This window comes from Epinephelus moara, chromosome 4, assembly GCF_006386435.1.
Source record: "Epinephelus moara isolate mb chromosome 4, YSFRI_EMoa_1.0, whole genome shotgun sequence".
Taxonomy (NCBI): domain Eukaryota; kingdom Metazoa; phylum Chordata; class Actinopteri; order Perciformes; family Serranidae; genus Epinephelus; species Epinephelus moara.
Window position 1 is genome coordinate 20,510,570 of NC_065509.1, and position 14,059 is coordinate 20,524,628.

General features: G+C 39.3%; 1 protein-coding gene across 2 annotated transcripts in view; it reads left to right on the top strand.

Annotated features, from left to right (window-relative positions):
- The window catches only part of pdgfrb (platelet-derived growth factor receptor, beta polypeptide), a 33,818-nt gene extending 22,467 nt beyond the window's left edge, over positions 1-11,351 (top strand). For both annotated transcript variants that reach the window (XM_050042394.1, XM_050042395.1), the window contains exons 13-23: positions 437-541; positions 853-963; positions 2,383-2,539; positions 2,700-2,866; positions 4,039-4,151; positions 4,431-4,553; positions 4,693-4,804; positions 6,069-6,168; positions 7,717-7,822; positions 8,205-8,491; positions 9,707-11,351. In XM_050042394.1, the coding sequence (XP_049898351.1) occupies positions 437-541; positions 853-963; positions 2,383-2,539; positions 2,700-2,866; positions 4,039-4,151; positions 4,431-4,553; positions 4,693-4,804; positions 6,069-6,168; positions 7,717-7,822; positions 8,205-8,491; positions 9,707-9,854 (1,529 nt within the window). In that variant the 3' untranslated portion in view covers positions 9,855-11,351. The remainder of the gene's footprint in view (positions 1-436; positions 542-852; positions 964-2,382; positions 2,540-2,699; positions 2,867-4,038; positions 4,152-4,430; positions 4,554-4,692; positions 4,805-6,068; positions 6,169-7,716; positions 7,823-8,204; positions 8,492-9,706) is intronic.
- The last annotated feature ends 2,708 nt before the right edge of the window (positions 11,352-14,059 follow it).

The following is a 14,059-nucleotide window of genomic DNA, read 5'->3' on the forward strand; positions in this document are numbered from 1 at the left end:
CTGTTAATATCAGACTAAACAGACTTTTAGTCAGTAATTTGTTAGACAGAGCAAAGAAACGAGTATGTAGCTACCAGCAGGTGACTTTAGTGACTTTAGTGCTGTGGGTGGTTTGGGTTGTCTGGGCGCAGTTAAGCCGAGAATAATAAGTGAGGTTTGTTAAACTTGTCTTCTTGGCTCCAATCCCACCTCATTCTTAAACTTTTGTTTTCGATGATGTGCTGTCGGTAGTCAGCTGTTCCTTACAGGCCCTCCATTGTTAGACCTCTACTCAAGAAAGTCTCCTGGACCATCTGTTATAACCATCTCGAGCCAGTTACCAGAGAAATGTGTTATCATTGATATTTTAATGAACAGAGAGGAGCTCCCTCCCTTTTCAGGTCTAACATGTGCTCCATTCACACTCTGTCCCACTGAGCCTTTCTTTGTGTTTCAGGCCGCACTCTTGGATCAGGAGCCTTTGGCAGAGTGGTGGAGGCAACCGCGTATGGTCTCACTCATTCCCAGTCCAGCACAAAGGTGGCTGTGAAAATGCTGAAATGTAAGACATCCAATTTTAAAGCACAGTCCAAAGTCATGTGTGAGCACAGTAGAGTCCCCTGCATGCAGTAGCTGTCAAATATTGTGACACCGGTGTCATGTGGCTGCGAGCACAGAGGGAGCAGCAGCCTGCTGAGCTTTAGTTTGGTTGCCAGCCTGGTTTGAGTTTTAGCCAATGGGTCGTTGAGCAGTTTGGCAATGATGCAGTGTGTCCTGGTCGCAGTATGATTAGTTCTCCTGTTCTCATACCTACCCCTCATACTGCCCTACTTTTATACTTCCCTTTCTCTGTGTGTCTCCCTCTCCATCCAGCTACAGCCAGGAGGAGTGAGACTCAGGCTCTGATGTCAGAGTTAAAGATCATGAGTCACCTGGGTCCTCACCTCAACATCGTCAACTTGCTGGGAGCTTGCACCAAACATGGTGAGCAGAGCATCACAGTGAGCACCAGTATTATACTGTGGTAAAAACATAAATATTCAGGTCATTTTGAAGTCCTTTTATACATTAAGAGTTCCTTAGATCAATGGTTTTCAAACTTTTTGTCCCCAAGGTGCACCACAGGGCGGCTAGCTAGAGTTTGCCTCTTTATTGGGTAATGGGTGTGCACAACATACTGATACAGTCAATTAAAAAATCACTCATAACTTTTTGTGTAGGCCCAAATGAATATTGTAATAATAATGTGTGGTTATCACAAAATCCCACGGCACACCTGGATTGGCTACACAGCACACCATTTGAAAAACACTTCCTTAGATCAACTGTGAGCATTTTCCTTTAGGCAAGTGTCCCAGTGGTTCAGTTAGAAGAATTGCCTTCTTTGCAAAGGAAACATACAGAGCTTCAGAGACATTTGTTGCTTGTTTTATCCTCAGCACTTATTTTCTTTGTCTGTGAATTCATGAAACACATTTAAAATATTCTTTAAAAAGGAACATCAGTGCAACTTTTCCTCATTTCTCACCTCCCACTGAGGTTAAACTCTGTCCAGTCTAACAGTTACACATATAAAGTTCAGTTTAGTATAAGATGAGTAATGAGATGAACCCTTGAATATAAGCTATTTATCAGGACGTTAATCATAGATAGTTTCCAATTTTACTGCCCAGAAAAAAGGACATTTAAAAAGCATTATTTTTTAGCATCTATCAGGACTATGCCAGTCACTTTGCACAAAGTAGTGGGTGTTGTGGTTTATTTTAAAGTCACTATGTGTAGATTTTTATGTGATTCTAGCATTTGTCAAACAATTCTGATGTCATAAGAGTTTGTTGAAGTGTCGTGTGCGTCAGTGCTCTATTAATTTGTTGTCAGTATTTCCAGATGGAAGTGTTAATGTAAAAGTTCATGGCCCATATGCTCAGTTTATGATATAAATATATTTACATTCAATAGAAATGTGCCTTTTTTATCTGACTGAGCAGCAGACGTCCCATTGGCACTGTGAGTGTGTTAGAGAGGAAAACAAGACAGTTTGGATGTCATACAAAGGGTTCAAACATTCATGTGGCTTCTGTGGTTGTTGAAGAGAGACGGAAGGATGTAAACATGTTGTGGAAATGCTGCTTTCTAAGTTCTGCTTTGACTAGAAACACTTCAAATCAAATGTTTAATGGCTGCTGCTATCATACACACATGTCTAAGATTTATGCAGTTTAGTCCCTGTTCATTTATTGACTGGTTACATAAATGTCAGTTACAAAGAGACTGTCTACCTCAGTTATACACTGTTTGATCATTCACAGATTGAATAACTTTTTCTGTTATTGAATAAATTGACATTTAACAAAGAAAAATAATCTAAAATAAAAAAAAAATAATAACTTTATATGATATCAGGCCCTCTGTACCTGGTGACCGAGTACTGTCGCTATGGCGATCTGGTGGACTACCTGCACAGGAACAAGCACACCCTCCTGCAGTACTACGCTGAGAAGAACCAAGACGACAGCTGCCTCATCTCTAGAGGAAGCACTCCGCTGAGCCAGAGGAAAGGGTGAGAGGAATAGACAAGCGTTTTGTATGATGAAATCTCTGCTGTCGAATACCAAGAGATATAAAAACATAAAGTCTGATATGATGAAGAAACATGAATAGATAAGCATTGGGGTCCATTTATCACACTGTATTTCTTCATACTTCCTGTATCCCTTCAGCTACGTGTCCTTTGGAAGTGAGAGTGATGGAGGATACATGGACATGAGTAAAGATGAGCCCTCACTCTACGTGCCCATGCAGGAGCAGATCGACACCATCAAGTATGCGGACATCCAGCCCTCCCCATACGAGTCTCCCTACCAGCAGGACATCTACCAGGAGCAAGGTTTGGTTTGTGTGTCTGTGTTGATTTACATTGGGTACGCTGACATGTCCCCATCACTTTATGAAACGACTGATTTTGCCCCATCACTTTTTAATTTTTAATCACTTCATAATTTGTTCAAAATGTTCTGGAAAAATAGCTTGCGCCAAGAAATGTTAACTAATAAATGCACTTTTAAAAAGGTTAATTTGCACGGAAAAACACATACAATGCAATGAAAATATAAAAGACAAAAATGTATTGTATTATACTGTTAAAAAAAATCCCCCCTGACCTACTGATTCTAAAATGACCCAAAAAAGTGCAGCGCTGATGAGTAACAGATTTCTTGATGCAGGTTCGTCTTATCCAAGTTTTCTGTTCTCTCTCTGCGAACATGACAACACATATGAGCTATTAAAGCCCAGGGGTTTATAGATTTATTAAAATGAATTAATGTGTCATTAATGTAAATATGTGCCACATGCATTCCCGAAACAAAAGAGGAGTGACCAAGTGGCAGCTGCCAGGGCTCAAAAATGAAGCCAATGCAGAACTGCCAAAAGCTGCAGTTCCTCTAATGGCCACTTGAGGCTGGCCCCTGAAGCGAGCCAATCCCCCAACTTAACAGTATGATTAAACATGTTTACAGCCTGGTACAATACATGGTTTTGGTCTCCATAGATAACTTCCTCCTTTATGACAGCTGTGCCAGAGGTGAATTTTTATAGTTTAAATTTTATTTAGGTGTAAAGTTACGCATATTTAAGGGAAGGCCGCTTTGAGTGGCAGGCTGTCTGCCAACAGTGTCCTCAGCTCTTCAGTCAGATCCACCCTTCCAATATCCACAGTGCCATCCTCTCATGCAAATATGGCTCATAATGGAGGAACTCTGGGAATATCCGCTGCATTTTTGTCTAAAACGTACTATTTTTAATCAGTGAACTTGAAATAGTGCATTTCATGCACACATAAATTGTTTTAGCCTCATAAATCAATGAATACACTCTGTATTCTCTCCGGTCTTTGATGAAAAGCCCTGACAAATGTTACAGCATATGAAGGGCGTGAACTTCATTTCAGCCAGTCACACGTCTGCCGGAGTTCCTGCCAACAACAAGACTTCATTCATGAGATGCTCCTCCCCTTCTCTCCTTCTCATGTTTGTCCTCCCACTCTATCATTGTGCTCAGGTGGCGGCAGATTGGACCTGGCCATCAGTGACTCTTCTGTTCTCACCTATGACGACCTGTTGGGCTTCAGCTACCAAGTTGCGAAGGGGATGGAGTTCCTTGCCTCCAAGAATGTAGGATATTAAAAATAAGCCTCTAGATTTTGTGAATTTTTTACCAATTAAAGGGAAAGTTCCACATTTTGGGTTAACTGAATATGCTACTTCACAGCCAGTTAGCTTAGCTTAGCATAAAGACTGGAAACAGGGGGAAGCAGCTAGCCTGGCTCTGTCTGGAGACAACAAAAGACACCTACCAGCACCCTTAAAGCTCACTAACTAAAACCTCATATCTTGTTAATTTAATTTGCACAAAAACAGATTATTTTATCATTTTATTTTATTCCACCACAGTGTGTCCATCGTGACCTCGCTGCCCGTAATGTGTTGATCTGCGAGGGCAAACTGGTGAAGATCTGCGACTTCGGCCTGGCCAGAGACATCATGCATGATTCCAACTACATCTCCAAAGGCAGCGTAAGTGGTGAAATCATAAAGGGTTTCCTGTTAGGTTTAAATGCATGTTTAGAAAGTCACTTTGGATAAAAGTAGCTGCCAAATGAATGTCATGTTTATAATTCAACTGACTGTCTAATGTCTAATTTCTTTCGTTCAGACCTTCCTGCCCCTGAAGTGGATGGCACCAGAAAGTATTTTCCATAATTTGTACACCACCCTGAGCGACGTGTGGTCATATGGCATTCTTCTTTGGGAGATTTTCACACTGGGTCAGTATATTTCACCATTTTTTTTTTTTATTTATAAGGACAACATGTGCGAGTGTTAGCCAGCTGGCTTATTTTCAACTGCAGCAAGTTTTTGTTTTATCTGGAGCATCCACTCCAGAAACTTTTCTGAGATGCTTCTTTGTATTTTTGTATTGATTAGTCAATATCACGCGGACTACAAACAGCCTACAACCGGAAACCAGGGCTCTTCCGCTCTTCTTCCGGAGGCAAGATCTCCAGGGTTTGCCTACAGACTCTACATTCACTGAATGTAGAGTCTGTATATAGAGACTACCGTCGCTATGGTATTTCCCGCCTTCCTGCTCCCTTTAGCTCTGGCTGGCTGCTGTAAAACGCATTGCCTCTGGTGCACCAGCGCGGGAAAGACGCCACACACACAAGACACCACAACTCCGGTATACTGCAAGATACAGGGAGCTTTCCCTGGCGGCGATAGGCTTAATCAGCGTAGTGTGAATTGATTAAGCAAGGGCTTTACTGTAACAAATGTTAATTTCTATGTAAAAGTCCCGCACTCCAGCTTTAACACACAAAAAATGCCAATAACTCGAATTCAAATCAGAACTGGTTTAGACACAATAGGGATGTGTCCTCTTTAATTGCTGATGTAGGTCACAATGTATGGTTTTCTCTGCTTGACTTACACAACCATTCCTGGACTTCTCCTGCATTCTTCTGGTAAACTGTAAATTATGATAATATGTTTCAACGTGTCTAAAACGACAGTAAATGTGTGTATGCAAAGCAAATTTCACAATCCATGTCTGATCATACATGTATACCAGTTTGTTTGAAGACTCATATGAGGTCTAAATCTTATTAGGCACAGTCAAGGTTTGAATCAGCATTTCCTGGCTCAGAGTATTTGGAGCTTTTTTTGTTGTTTTTTCTTTTTAATAAAAACCCTCTTCCCACGACTTTTGGAAACCAGCATGAAAAAAGGGGCAACAGATTATTGCTCATTTATCGTAAGCCACAGTGGTAGAAAACAAACTCACAATTGAGCCTCTGTACGTGATGATAACCAGCGATACACTGCAGCTCCCTGTTTGGATCTGACTTTTATTGCACTGTTTTTCTTTCAGATCTGGGTCAGAACAACAAAATAATCAGTTGTGTTAGTTTATTCTCAGAAAATAATTGTGCGTGACTTCAGATTTGTCTTTTGCATTACAGTTTAAATTTAGTGCCAGTTTATATTTGTAGCCTATAAATAATTTTTTATTTGAAATGCCTTCTGCAGGAGGAACCCCCTACCCTGATTTGCCCATGAATGAGTTGTTCTACAGTGCTTTGAAGAGAGGCTACCGAATGGCCAAACCTGCCCATGCCTCGGATGACGTGTGAGTCTCACTGTAACCTTGCAATTAAAGTGTAACTTTGGTACTCCTCAACGTGAACCCCATTTTCTAACGTTTTTGTATCTAAGTGACTAATGGGAACAACAATTTTTGACATTTGTCCAGTATTTAGCAAATGTTCGTCCAATAAAAGTGTTAGTTTTTGCCACTGACAGGTTCAGATTATTATTTGAAGTGTCTGACAACATTTTGGAAAGGACCCCCACAGAGATAGACCTTTTTGTTAAGGAGTAAGTTCCTTTTTGTTGAACCAGCCATCACCAAACCCACCAGACATTTAAATAAACAATAATTTTATCACAGTAAAACAAACTTCATTCTAAGTCGACAGAAACAAAAAAGAACTCCGAAAGCCTTCTTGGTTCGTCTTTCCACTGTTCCATCAATCACCAACTCTTGTTTGGTTTAAATAAACCCTTAATTCACTCAGTTACATATGAAAATATGCCGGCTCTTTACATGCTAAAGCTGCTGTTTATTTAGATGCATTCTGGTGGCTCCAATGATGGTGATTTTGGTGCAGTTTCTGGTCAAATAAAAAAGCTGTACTCTTAAACAAAAATGTCTGTCTCTGAAGGAGTCTTACCATAATCCTTTGAGACATTCTGAATAATAATCTGAACATCTCAGTTGCAAAAACAAGCATTTTTTTTGTGGACGTACAAGCCCTGATTGATTACATTACAGCCTGTTTTAGCGCTGCCTGTTGCAGCATTCTCGCTCAACACTGGACAAATTCCAAAAACTGTTTTTCCCATCAGTCACTTAGATACAAAAACATGGAAGAATTAGGTCCAAGTTGAAAGATAGAAAAGTTATCTTGTAACCTCCTGAGGCCCCGGCCTTTGTTTAGGATGGATTTTCAATTTCTCCTAGTTATATGGGATGAGAAGTACCTGATAAATGTATATTTTAAAAAAAAAATGTTTTTGAACACTAAGTAGTTCTTGAAATCTTCTGGAATGAGGCCTCAACGTCCTCCAAGAGTACCTCCCAATTAACAGTGTCTTAGCTTGTTATTGTTGCTAAAGTTGGTCAAATTTGTTGCCATAGTTTCAACCATAAAATGTGATCAGATTTATGACCTTGTCCACTTTTGTGTCAGGATTGGCTGCAGACTGACTTGGCAGAGATGGCTGCCATGTTGTTTTTATAGATTAGTGCATTGTGGTCTTACTTACAGCAGCATGAAGATGCCACACCAAGAACATTAACAACATTAAAAAATCTTGTAAAAGCGTGTTATATTAAAAAAAATCATTTCATGTTATTATCTGATACTGCTAGTTTTTTCTCCTTGCTTGGCATCAATACGCTGCTGTACTTACTACCACTACATAGCACAAAAAGTGTCTCTGAACTAGGACAACAGGTCTAAAGAAAGCAAGATGAAGTATAGGGTGCAGGAAACCCAAAATGTGATGTCCACATATGAGGACACAGGGTCTCAGAAGGTTAATGTTGCTCCCCCAGTAACTCTGACGTGAACATGTAAATTAATAAACTAAGTTTTTGTTGTTTATGCTGCAGTTACGAGATCATGAAGAAGTGCTGGGACGAGAAGTTTGAGAAGAGGCCTGAGTTCTCCTTCCTGGTCCACAGTGTGGGGAACATGTTGGCAGACAGCTATAAAAAGGTACTTTATTTATTTAATATTGCTGCATCCAGAACTTTTTAAGTGTGAGCTTGGACTTATAACTTTGCCACATGCTCCTGATATTCAGATGCTATTTTGTACTTGATCCACCAGATCATCCATTCCTCTCCTCATTCACTCACAGTCAGTTTATCTGCCCCCTAGTGGCTGGTTGGAGGAAAGAAAGAAAGCTTACAGGATAACTAAGAGTTCACACACCAGTTTGATTTCTCACTGATTCTTTAAGTAGATAGAACATTTTGTCGACTGTGTTGTAAAATCAACGTCTCATATCCACAGTCTGCTTCTTAAAAATTCACAAACGGTTGATAAACTGGTTCCTGATTGCTGAAATGATCAAACCTTTGTCCCCTGGCAACAGAAATACAACCAAGTCAACGACAACTTCCTAAAGAGTGACCACCCTGCAGTCGCCCGCACCAAACCCAGACTCTCCTCACCCTTTCCGATCGCCAACCCAGCATTTGGCTCCCCATCTCCCCCCTACATCCCCCCGGACCCCTACAACCAGAGCCCGAGCCCCAGGGAATTCACACAAGAGGCAGACACACAGGAAGTCATAACTTCGTACAACGAATACATCATTCCCATCCCAGACCCCAAGCCGGAGGATGTTTTCACTGACGTGCCGTCAGAAAGCCCTGCAAGGTACAGAGTCGCTGAAAAAGATGCTACAGATGTGTGCCAAATGTCGGGGTTGCAAGGAAGATGAGGATGTATTTACTCAACAAAAACATTTTTTTTTTATCACCACACACCCACTCATCCAGATGTTGAGCTGAAACAATAGCTGCATTATGGGGGCAGATGTAAACATGCAGCCAAGTTGGCTTTAAAGGCCAAATAAATGTTTGACTCTCTCTTTCTTTGAGCCAGAAACCGGAGAAGAAAGTCTCAAACTTTAAGACTCAAACTGAAAGCCTGGAGCTGCTCCATAGACAATTAATGGGAGATTGAGTTTTTGGATCCAGTGCTTATTTTCTTTTCTTTATTTATGTCCAAATTAGCTTTTATTCTGCTGAAGTGTTGTCAGCTCTGAAACAGAAAATGTGCTCATATACTCAGAATGTTCCCCTGGGTGCTCTCAGTGTCATCTATCACATCTTTCTCGGTTCATTGGCAGTGGAGCAGCTCCAGACTTCATACTTGATGACATCACAAATTGAGTTTAAGCACTCTACTTTTGGATTTGGAAGAGAGTTGTTCATGTTTAACGATCATTTTTAGACTGTCTCAGACCATAGGATTGGCATGTATGGATTTTGAAAGTAGAGTAATTCCCCTGTGACTTTGTCTTTGACGCCCATGAGCAATAGACATAGATTGATAGATCGATCAATTAGGAACTCATGGACACTTCAGACAACATCTTAAAATCCAAGTATTCATTACATGGGTCATCTTTCCAAATGTAAACTGGGGTTTGAGGTATCAGACTGTCAGTGGCCTTGAGCTTTAGGAGCATTAGTCATTTTTGCAACCTCGTGACATTTTTATAGACCATTTAATTTCTCACATAATTGAGAAGATTTTTGGCAGATTAATCAAAGATGAAAAATAATGCATTATGTACAGTTCTATTTATGGCTTAAGACATTAAATCACTGTCCCTCTAGTTGTCAACCTGATATAATGTCTTTTAAAACTATTTTTAGGATGTTAGACATTTGATGCTTAACATCCCTGTGAGGTAAAAAGCATTGCCTCTTGTATTCTACTTGTACACAATCTTTAAGTGAACACAACATTAAGCTCAGCACCACAGACGGACATTAATAAATATGAGCTGCGGTTGTGTCTTTCTATGACTCATATGTAACTCAGTGCACAATGTGAAGTTGTGTTTTGTCTTCCTGCCCTCAGCTCTCTGGCTCTGGAGGAGGAGACTGACTCCCTGTCGCAGGACACTGCTGACACCCTCCCAGAGGAGGACAGGCTGGAGGAGACCAGCGAGAGAGACGCTCTGCTGGGATCTTCCGGGACGCCCGAGGTAGAAGACAGCTTCTTGTAGCCACATGTAGAAACCCTGAGAAAACATCCTCTTTTCTGGGAATTGGTTGTTTTTTTTTCTCTAAGCTGCCTGAAAAGAGGAACGTGATTAAACAAGAATGTAGCAAAATTGAGACTGAGAAGGCAATCTTTGTATTTCCACTAAGCACTCGAAAAGTTTTGCCCTGCTTCTGAGATTTGAATCAAACTTAGTACCTCTGAAACGACAAAACGGTTACAAATAACTAGCATGATGTTATGATCCAGTCTTTCATTGGAGGCTTGACATAATACAAATATGGTACTCGCCTATAGAATCAGTTTACAGTAACTAAACATGTGTTTACTGTACTTTCTATCATAGCCAGAGACCCATGAGGCCTTATGAGATATGTGCTTTTTCTTTTTATCTTAGAAACATTTTGCCATGTGCCTCTTTTTGGCTCTTACCCCCTTTACTGTTAACAACCAGAGTAGATTTTTAGAAAAGCGGGTATTATTTGTTTTATTTTGTTTTGTTAAATGAGAAAATGTATTTGTTTTGATAACACAAAATGATTAACACAACAATATAAACAAACACTACACAAATATACATCAAATAAATAAAAATAAACAAGAACCACATGCCATTCCCATATTAGTGGGAATCATTAACATTATGTCCTAAACCACAATAATGGAAAGTTAATAATTCAATTAAAACCTAAGTACGACCAACAGCTGTATTCACTGAATTATAATATTTTTGTAAAATGTTATTTCCAGGATATGAAATACAGAATCTACATGCACTGTTTTACTATGACAGATACTTTCTTTTTAGTTACATATGCCATAGTGTCAGACACTTCTTTCTTTTCTTTCTTTTTGTGTGTGTGAGGATTATATGAAATGTGTCGTTTGTGAATTTTGAATACTTGTTTATGTAGATTTAATTCATAGTTCTGTGCCAGACTTGCACTTTATTTAGAAAAATGTGGATATTCATAATGAAGACGTACGTATACAGTAACGATGGAATAGTTCCTCTGAGAATCAACTTTTGACCTAAACACGTGGCTGTTGCAGTAAATCAGTTTCTGTGACAACAGGTGACTCAAGTGAACTAACGAAACACAGCATATCACTGCCTTAGCACAAGATGGCACACATCAGTGCCTTTGTATAGACTGACAGATTTTTATCTCGCAGCTTTTGTCGCTTGCCGATCCGAAGGGCTACCGTACTTATGACACCTAGATAGCCATATGTGTACATGTAAAGAATGATGCTTTTAGTTTTCTGCTGCACTGTATAGCGTCCACTCACACAATGTTTCAGCTGTCAGTATTATAGTGTTGACGATAGTCCACCATATGAAACTACACTTTGTCATTTTCTGTAGCAATTTAAAATGCACATGATCACTGTATCACAAGCTATGGTACCAAAGCTCCCTTAACGTTTACAAATGTATTTTTTATATGTGACATTTTATATGTTGTAAATGTGACAATAAATGTGTATTATCGTAGCAGCACTGGGAGTGAGTCTTTTATATGGATTTAAATGGTCTCATCGAGCTCCCCTACTCTGTGTACATGTATTTTTTCTTCTTTAAAACAGCCAAAGATACTGAAACTAAACAGCTGAAAACACTAATCCAGAATCAGGATAATGCCTTGTGGTTTCAATAATATGAAGCTATCATACTGACGTCAAAATGATGTCAGAAAGATGTCGGATAGATGCTTTATTTTGGCTGGAATGAAAATCAGATTGACGATATTTTAGAATTTTATGTTGTGTGGACATTAACAATATACCATTTTGCAGTTGTTGGGTTTTGTTCTCCATATCTTATGACTAAATGTCGATATCCTCCTGAGACTCAAGGTTTTGTTCGGTATGCTTTTTTTAATGTATCCTAGCTATTTGGGATCAGTAGGACCCGATAAGTATAAAAAACTAAATGTTGTGAATGATAATCAAGTCCCAGCGTCTTCAAATCCTAATTAACTTGTTAATTAAAAGTGTCTTATCTTGTTACTGGTGCTAAAATTGCTCAAATTGGTCACCATATCAAACTACAAACACAATTAATCATAAATGAACAAGTTTCTACCATTTAATTTAATCAGACTTTGGACCTTGTCCACTTTTGTGTCGGGATCAGCTGCAGATTGACTTGGCAGAGATGGCTGCCATCTTGTTTTTACATGGATCAGTGTATTGTGCTCTTACTGCCACTAGATGGCACAAAAAAGTGTCCACGGACGAGGACAACAGGTCTAAATTAAAGGTAGGGTCTGGAGGATTTTCCAGTTGCTGTTTGTAAACACATTCAAATTTGGCCCCTCCTATCAGGCTCAACTCTCCCGGATGTACGGAGCCTGGAGGTACGGAAGAAGGCTTCACAGAAGAGGTTCAGGCAAGGCTCGCTCTGGTGCACGCTCGAACACACTCAGTCACGCTCGGGCACGGCACCTGCACTCTCTCATTGGCTGGGGAAATCTCCGTCCAGAAGCGGTCCGAGCTCACAAAAACATCAAAATACAGTTAAAGGGCAGGAGCTCTGCAAACAGAGTCACCACCACACATGAGTAGAAGCCCATAGGTGATGATTAAGCAGGATTTCATTTGTATATGTCTATATTTTGTTTTGTTTGAAAATCCTCCAGATCCTACCTTTAAGTAGAATGAAGTATGAGGTCAAGTAAACCCAAAATGTGATGTCCCCATATGAGGACACAGGGTCTCAGGAGGGTATTGTACATCAAGATGATGTTAGCATGAGACATTTGGAAGACATTTGATTTAACTTAAAACCAACAACATATCAATGTCATCTGTTGTCAGAATTCTATGTCAAATTGATGTTGGCGCTAGACATCGTCTTGACACTACAGTTTGGTTCACCAATGTCAAATTTCTGTCTTCCACATTGACATTTTATATTTATGTTGAACATGTAAAAACAAAACAAAACAAAAAAGACACGAACATACAAACAAGCAGACAGACAGAAAGAAAGTAGTAATTACAAATAATGAAAAGCATGATAAAAAGCAACTGTCAATGTATAGTTACTGTGATTTACACATTCAAAAAGGAGTGGGAGGAAGTATAAACTTATTAAATCCCACCTCTTCTCCGCAAGTCTAAATATACAATTGTCACTACCTTTAAACTTTGTCACAAAAAAATAACCCATGTATATGTATATACATGTATATATGTATATAATATAAACACATATTATATTAATTACCAAATATCTATCTTAAAAAAAAATCTGTCTTAGTATATAATATAATATAAATGACCAATTACCCATGACTTACATGTGTAAACCAGTCTAAATGTATGGTATATAAAATACCAATTTGTCTTTACAAAAAAAATAATATTTATATTTGTATATCTAATAATTGAACATATGAATTATACAAAGTATGAATATATGTAATTCTGCCAGTATATACATGTGTGTGTACCCGCATACCCATATATGAATAAATACGTATTTATATATTAATACACTGTCAGTTACAGAGTAGAGAACGTAAGCAGTAATCCCTTTGAACAACTAATGTCTAACCCTTCTTCAACCCTGTACCTCCTGAATATGATGTCTTTATACCATATTTTAATTTGGCGTATGCTCGGACATTGCTCGAGCTCCACAATAAAACTGTTCCATAACTTCACTTCACATATTGAATTCCAAAATAATTTCTTGCAAGCACACTTTGAGTTTTGAAACTAGATTATAACCCCCCTCTTGGTCACTGAACAGATTTTTAATACTGCCTGGTAGCAGCTTATTTCTTGCTTTAAACATCATTTGTGTAATCAAATTCAGTGATTTCAGTATGAATCTACCTGAAGGATCTCCAGGTCCCATCTACTATATATATCCAAACTGACTTGTCTCACTCTACATATCTGTTAGTGCTTTTGTGTGATTCCTAGGTCAGATTTCTGAGATCTTTTTGACTTCCATGAGTGCACACAACCAAAAGCCTGGCAGCCATGGTCCTGTGGTGCTGGGGACGATTAGTCTCACCTCAGCGGATGTCTCGGGAGAATTGTGCCTTTCTGTTGCAAATTGGAACTGGCTCATCAATTTGTTGAGCGTGATATGCTGATCCGCCTCCTCACACACACACACACACACACACACACACGCACACACACACTCCCTCCACCCTCTACCACTTGCTTGTCTGGAAGATTTCATGT